We start from the raw sequence: 7022 nt of genomic DNA, 5'->3' as shown, positions 1-7022 counted from the left end.
ACCTCAAGAGTACGGACCGCCTTCTTCAAACACCTCAATGTAAACATCAGCCTCACATCCGGCTACCATCCTCAGTCCAACGGACAGACAGAGCGCCTGAATCAGGAGATCATCCAGTTCCTTCGATCATATTGCCAGCAACGACAACCAGACTGGAGCAGGTACTTGTTTTGGGCGGAATATGCTCAGAATTCCCTCATGAACCCCGCCACAGGGGTGACCCTTTAAATGCATGCTGGGCTTCCAACCGCCCTCGTTCCCCTGGGCTGGCGAGGCCACCGACCACCCTTCAGTCACAGACTGGTTGTGTAACCAGTGTAATCACACACACACACACGGCACCAAGAATATCAAGGCCGACGCTCTCTCGCGTCAAGCGGAGGAGACGTGCTGCTCAGACGTCAATGAAAGTATAATTCCTGAGAACCTCCTCATCGCACCCGTACAGTGGGACATCATGACCGAAGCAAACAACTTGAATCTCCAGAATCCGCCACCGCCTGAAAGCCCTCCCAATCTCACCTATGTTCCTGAATCACTACGAGAGCGTCTATTGACGCAAGTACATGCTCTGCCCAGCTCGGGACACCCTGGAATCGCTGCCACTGCACATCTGCTCCAAAACCGATTCTGGTGGCCCACTCTGTTATCTGATACCACCAAATACGTCCGAAACTGCATTACCTGCAACACTACTAAATCACCCAGACAACTACCAGCAGGCCTGTTACAACCATTGCCCACGCCACAACGGCCTTGGTCTCACATCGCCATTGACTTCATCACCGACCTACCCAACTCTCAAGGTAATACCACTATACTTACGATTATAGACCGATTTTCCAAAGCATGCCGTCTAATTCCCCTGCCTAAACTCCCCACGTCATTTGAAACTGCTGAATTACTGTGCAATCATGTGTTTCGTTTCTATGGTCTGCCTGAGGACATTGTCTCAGACCGGGGTCCCCAGTTCACCTCAAGAGTACGGACCGCCTTCTTTAAACACCTCAATGTAAACATCAGCCTCACATCCGGCTACCATCCTCAGTCCAACGGACAGACAGAGCGCCTGAATCAGGAGATCATCCGGTTCCTTCGATCATATTGCCAGCAACGACAACCAGACTGGAGCAGGTACTTGTTTTGGGCAGAATATGCTCAGAATTCCCGCATGAACCCCGCCACAGGGGTGACTCCCTTTAAGTGCATGCTGGGCTTCCAACCGCCCTTGTTCCCCTGGGCTGGCGAGCCCACCGACCACCCTTCAGTCACAGACTGGTTGTGTAACCAGTGTAATCACACACACACACATATTTAAGCCAAACACTCACTTCAGCTCACTGTGAAGTCTTCCCTGACTTGGATTGTTCTACTACTGTGATTGTCTGCCGCCTGCCTCGACCTCCTGCCCATCCCACGTTCTGTCTCAGCCTAGCCTCCGCTATTGTATCTACTGGTGATTGACCCTGTCTTGTCTGTGTATGCAATAAACGCTGCAAATGGATCCACACTCTGCTGATGATTCGCAACCGTTTTGGTGCTTAAGAAACATTTCTTATTATAATCAAGGTTGGGAAAAAAAAACGTTGAATGTTTAATAACTGTAATATTTTTGTGGAAACCATGATACATTTATTTTGAGGACACTTTGATACATAGAAATTTGAAAAGAACAACATTTATTTGAAATAGAAATCTTTACAGCACTACAAATGTATTTACTATTATTTCTGATCAATTTAATACATCCTTGAGGAATTAAAGAATTTATAGTACAATATAAAAGTATCAGTTTACATCTTACTGCACAGTAGTGTATGTTTGGGTCATTTATAATGATAAAAATCAGTCTAAAATGCAAAGTTATAAATCAGGGACAAAAAATTATATAGGAAATTAATTTTAAAAGTTGGTAGCCCCTAACACCTAAACTTAGTTTCATGTTTAGAAAAAAATGTGTTCTATACTTTGTGGCCTACAATGTTGTTTTCCCTCCTCCATGAAAAACATTATACCTGTTAGCCTCACAGAAATAAGGGCTGTAATGGGAACATACATCTCCAACCAACTTGAAAGAATCGTCTTATTTGTGAACTTATGAGCTCTCATAGATCCAGGACACTGCTTTTCTTTTGAATTATTGGGCTATTTCTTGTTTCTTTGAAGCCAAGTGGTTTGGCTTCAAATCTTCCCTTCAGTGTTGTAATTTGAGAGCTCCCTCTGCTGGTTATTATACCTCATTACTGTATTTTCTATGGCATTCTGTAGAAAACAGACACCCTATTTTTCTAAATATCACTCTGATTAATACCAACATCTTCATAACTCACCATACTGTGTCTGTTGTCCCCAAATCTGCCGTTCAGATTGGCCAGGTGGCAGTTCTTGTACCACCAGGCACCTTGGTGAGTCAGAGCACAGTTACCAAGCGCAATGTCATTGTCTGAATCCACCGTGGAGAAAGACCCTCCCTGGTGGTAGGTCATGGCATCACCTGTGCACAATGTGTTATTAATAACATGACTTTGCTTCATATAACTTTGTTGGCATAATCAGATTACATAATTCAACTCACCGGCATTTCCTTTGTAGTTGCCGATGGTAAGTTTAAACTTCTGTTTGGATGGTGCTAATTTGAAGTTATTGTAGACAGCATATGTCCGCTCTGATCCCAAGCCCAGATCGAAACGCACTTCATATTGTGTAGGAGTATTAGTTAGTTCATGGATCTTCTCCAAGCCTGGTCAACAAAAGCATCAGAGCAGCTCAGATCAATATCTAGTTCAGTATGAAGCAAAGACATGGGTAAGTGAAAGGTTTCAATAAGCGTATAATGTGAACATTTTTTTATTAGATATACCGAGCCAAAATTCATCTGTCAGTTCTCCAAAGCCTTTCATATACTCTCTCCAGCGCCTCATAAAATCAAATTTGCCGGTGTTTCGTCTCTGGAACACCTGTGATTGATACATAGGATAAGCTGTTAGATATAAGCATACTGTATACTGTGGATACAAAATGAATTAATAAAATCAAAACCGTCTACACGACATGGCGGCGGCGGCAACAATACTACAGCGAGAATAAAAGTTACGCCTTCTATCTTTGCGTGAACATTTGGGCGGGGTTATGCAAACCTTCCCACACAGTGACATAGACATGTGGGGGCGTGTTAGAACGAGCCGTTTTAGGTAGGCGTGGTTGACTCTTAACTTTTATAAAGAATATCTCTTTGGATTTGAGACTTTAGTCTTTGCAACTTTACAGATCTTCTTTATGCACCAAGAGCTTGTAACACTTCAAAGAGAAAGGAAAAATTGAAATCGCATCATATGACCCCTTTAATAAATGAAACCTTGCATTTTATGAATTCATCTCAGTATTAAATATTCCACAACAAAAAATAATAATAATCATAATGGCATACTCACGATCCAGCCGCCGCCATCAGTTGTCATGTCACAATACACCTGCATGGTTCTGCTACGGTTGCTGTTGACGTAGATTGTGTAGACGCCACTCTCCATGTTTCCATTTCTCATAATCTGAGTGCAGTCCATTGGGAACGGGTAGGCCAGACCCACTAGAAATAACAGCAATACAATAAATGTATGAGGTTTCTTATTTCAATGAACTTTTATATATTTAATGTTTGGTGAAAATAAGGCTTGGTGATCTGTTGATACACTAGGAGTCTCATAAAGGTGTGAATGAAGGAATACGGTGTTGCATAAATTACCTGTGCTAAAGCTCGTCTCCACTACCCTACTCCTCTTCGTGCCCCTGTAGGCAATAAGGGTGACAATGTACTTTTTCCCCATTGCAAGGTCAGAGAGAGCAAATCTGTTCTCCTGCGCCGTCAAAGTTTTTTCCACAGTCTAAAACAATAAAGCAGAAAGTCAGTGAAACAAACAACAACTCAGTTGGGACAAAATTACAAACGTCTATCAGATACTAACAAACATAAGAGATTTATGAATTAAACAGGTAAAACTTTACAATAACGTGCATTAGCTAGTGCATTGGATATCATATCTAACAATGAAACTTTTTTTTTAAAGAAATTAATACTTTTATTCAGCAAGGATACATTAAATTGACAGTAAAGACATTTATAATGTTTTAAAAAAATGCTGTTCTTTCGACCTTTCTTTTTATCAAAGAATCTTGAAAAATGTATCATGTTTTCCACAAAAATATTTTAACTTTGATAAGAATAAGGAACTTTTCTTGAGCACCAGATCAGCATATTAGAATGATTTCTGAAGGATCACGTGACACTGAAGACTGGAGTAATGGCTGCTAAAAATATATACAATTTTGTTCATGTTGGTTCATAATACATTAATGTTAATTTATACAAATTGTTAAAATGTATTAGTAAACAAAGAAATTAACATTAACCAACATTAATAAATGCCATGAAAGTATTGTTTATTGTTAGTTCATGTTATCTATTGCATGATCTAATCTTAACATATAATACCTTGTAAATTGTTACCAGTAATAGCATACAGAATTGAATTGAATTGAACAGGTTTCAAAATCTGTTAGCATGTAGAGCAAACCTGCATGCTGCCATCTTCAGCCCTGTAGGTCAGGATGTAGCCATCAATATTAGCCTGAGGAGCTTTCCATGTTATAGTGGAGGTTTGAGTCTGGACATCAATGGCTTTGAGATTCTTTGGAGCATCGATCTCTGCAGATCAACAAAAAGTGCTCAGTTGAATGAGGTCGACTGTGTCTGGAAATGATCATGAGAATACAACTCATTCTTAATGAGCTCTTAACAGATGAGAAATGTCTCTGAGCGTTAGCATTCAGTCAGTGTCGAAAAATGATAGATTCTTCCTCTTTAAGCTTTCTGTGCAGAATTAATTCAGTTATCACTATTGCTGAGACAAGACCTTAGCAAAGACCTTCATCATGCTTCATTTGACATATTTAGGCAGTAGGAGAAAGTACGGGCACAGAGCCACGCTGCCTGCTTGAATCAGATAACCTGTCTCAGCCTCAGTTGTGGCTTTTCTGCTTGAGCGAGAGCCTTTCACAGCCCAGACGTAGACTGTGTAGAGAACTCCAGGCTTCAGAGCAGTGAACCTGTAGGAGGTGCTGTCAGCTCCTACTCGAACCTCCTGACCGGAGCCATCTATAGAGCTGTAGCTCAGCATGTAGCCATCAATGTCAGCCTGCACCTTGTCCCACGTCACCAATGCCGAGTCCTCTGTCACCTCCTTGGTCATGAGGTTAGTAGGAGCATCTATATCTAGAAAGCCATTTGTACAACAGGTTAATGCACAACATTGCTGAATTACAGCCATGCAGGTATAGAAAGTGCAGCAGAGGAGATGTAAGAAGATGCATGTAAAGGAATGCATCACTGAACCATGAAGGTAGACAGTTTATCCTTTTCATACTGATACAATTAGCTATAAATCCATAATGCAGAGAGTAAGTCCTATTTTTTCCCATCACAGTTTAACTTAATTTCCCTCTTGGATCAATAAAGTTTTTCTATCTTATCTGATGTTGTTTGCTTCTTTAAAAAGTTGAGCGAAAATTAATGACTTTAATTAATGTAAATTTGGAAATGCTCTGTGCTTATGAAAAGTGCAATTTTCTTAAATTAGAGTTCAGCTTGATTAATGCAGCCAGCAGGTTCTGTTATAATGTTGCAATTCATCACTACACCAAAGGACCAAACAACATGCTGTATAACAGTATTCTTAAAAAAAAAAAAAGTATTTTATGAATACTTCTGGGAATTGTAAAAAAATATATAGAAAGTATCAAAACTGACAAGAAAAAGCACAGATTTTGTATCATTGCCTGCGTTGTTTCATGAGAAAAATGAATAACGGGTCAATGTAGCAACATTTGAATCAACATGTGTATATAATATTTCTCATTTTAATGCTGTTATTGTTTTGTTGTCATTTCAGGAACCTTCTATATGCATTGTTTAGATATGAACTTAGATTGTTCCTGAACAATGACATGACAATGAAGTGATATTCATGATGATTGCAGGGGTCTGCATAAGGCCACTCTGACCAAAATCAATAGATGGTACCAGTGTTGTGGATGAGTAAATCTGTTCCCAGCTTATCACATTCCCAGCTAACAAGGAATGTTCTCCCAACTTTCACAAACATTTTTAAAAAGTTATAAAAATGTTAGGACAAAATGTTCTTAAAGTAATGTTTATGGAATGTTCTTATAACATTATTAATTTTTGATATACATTCTCATAACATTGAAAGAAAACGTTCTTAGAACAACATTTTTAGAACATTCGTATGACGTTATTTGTACTTGCAAAACATTCTCATAATGTCGAGAGAAAATGTTATTAGAATATTAAAACTAAACGTTTGAAAAACGTTCTATTTGGGTAAAAATAAAATTAGTTAAATGTGAGAAACATTTTTCTAACCTTTAAATTATGTTATAATCACAACAAGAAAACTTGACATTTTAACGTTCTTCTTAGAATATTAAAAATAAACGCTCAAATGACATTTTATTTTGGGTGAAAATAAAGTTAGCGGTGTAAGAAATGTTTGTCGCAAACTTAATGTTATAATCACAATTAAAAAAACTGGACATTTCAACGTTTTAGAAACATTTCAAAACAATGTTCCCACAATGTTTTTATAACCTAAATGTGTTACCTCGGATGACACTTATCCGATTGACACTTTCCATTTAAATTGAAGGTTTACACATTAAATGAAGCAGTAACAAAATACAAACACAAAACACAGTAAAATAGGGTCAAAAAGACCATCATGCTCAGACAGTGTAAATTAGCATTTGCACAGATATTGGAGGAAACTTGAGCGATGGGTGAATTATTGTGCAATCAACAGAGATGCTAATACCCTCACATAAAATATTAACATAACATCTGCATTACTACATTACAGACTAACATGTCTGAGGCTAATTAATGCAGCTGCTGTAGCAAACATTATGAAACACTGTCATTTGTAAGTTTAGGCACCAGGGGCCGGTTGCAC

The 7022-nt window shown here is 38.9% G+C and overlaps 1 protein-coding gene across 2 annotated transcripts in view; it reads right to left on the bottom strand.

Moving 5' to 3' along the window:
* The window catches only part of LOC107678933 (tenascin-N-like), a 31096-nt gene that overhangs the window by 2541 nt on the left and 21533 nt on the right, over nucleotides 1–7022 (bottom strand). The window contains exons 8-14 of one of the 2 annotated variants that reach the window (XM_016474334.1): nucleotides 5003–5266; nucleotides 4569–4699; nucleotides 3740–3878; nucleotides 3432–3583; nucleotides 2861–2957; nucleotides 2576–2740; nucleotides 2331–2494 (exon numbers count right to left, since the gene is read on the bottom strand). In XM_016474334.1, coding sequence (XP_016329820.1) covers nucleotides 2331–2494; nucleotides 2576–2740; nucleotides 2861–2957; nucleotides 3432–3583; nucleotides 3740–3878; nucleotides 4569–4699; nucleotides 5003–5266 — 1112 coding nt within the window. The remainder of the gene's footprint in view (nucleotides 1–2330; nucleotides 2495–2575; nucleotides 2741–2860; nucleotides 2958–3431; nucleotides 3584–3739; nucleotides 3879–4568; nucleotides 4700–5002; nucleotides 5267–7022) is intronic. The other variant, XM_016474335.1, reaches the window with a different exon arrangement.

This window comes from Sinocyclocheilus anshuiensis, unplaced genomic scaffold, assembly GCF_001515605.1.
Source record: "Sinocyclocheilus anshuiensis isolate Anshui unplaced genomic scaffold, SAMN03320099.WGS_v1.1 scaffold1576, whole genome shotgun sequence".
Lineage (NCBI taxonomy): Eukaryota > Metazoa > Chordata > Actinopteri > Cypriniformes > Cyprinidae > Sinocyclocheilus > Sinocyclocheilus anshuiensis.
This window is presented reverse-complemented; position numbering and strand designations above follow the sequence as displayed.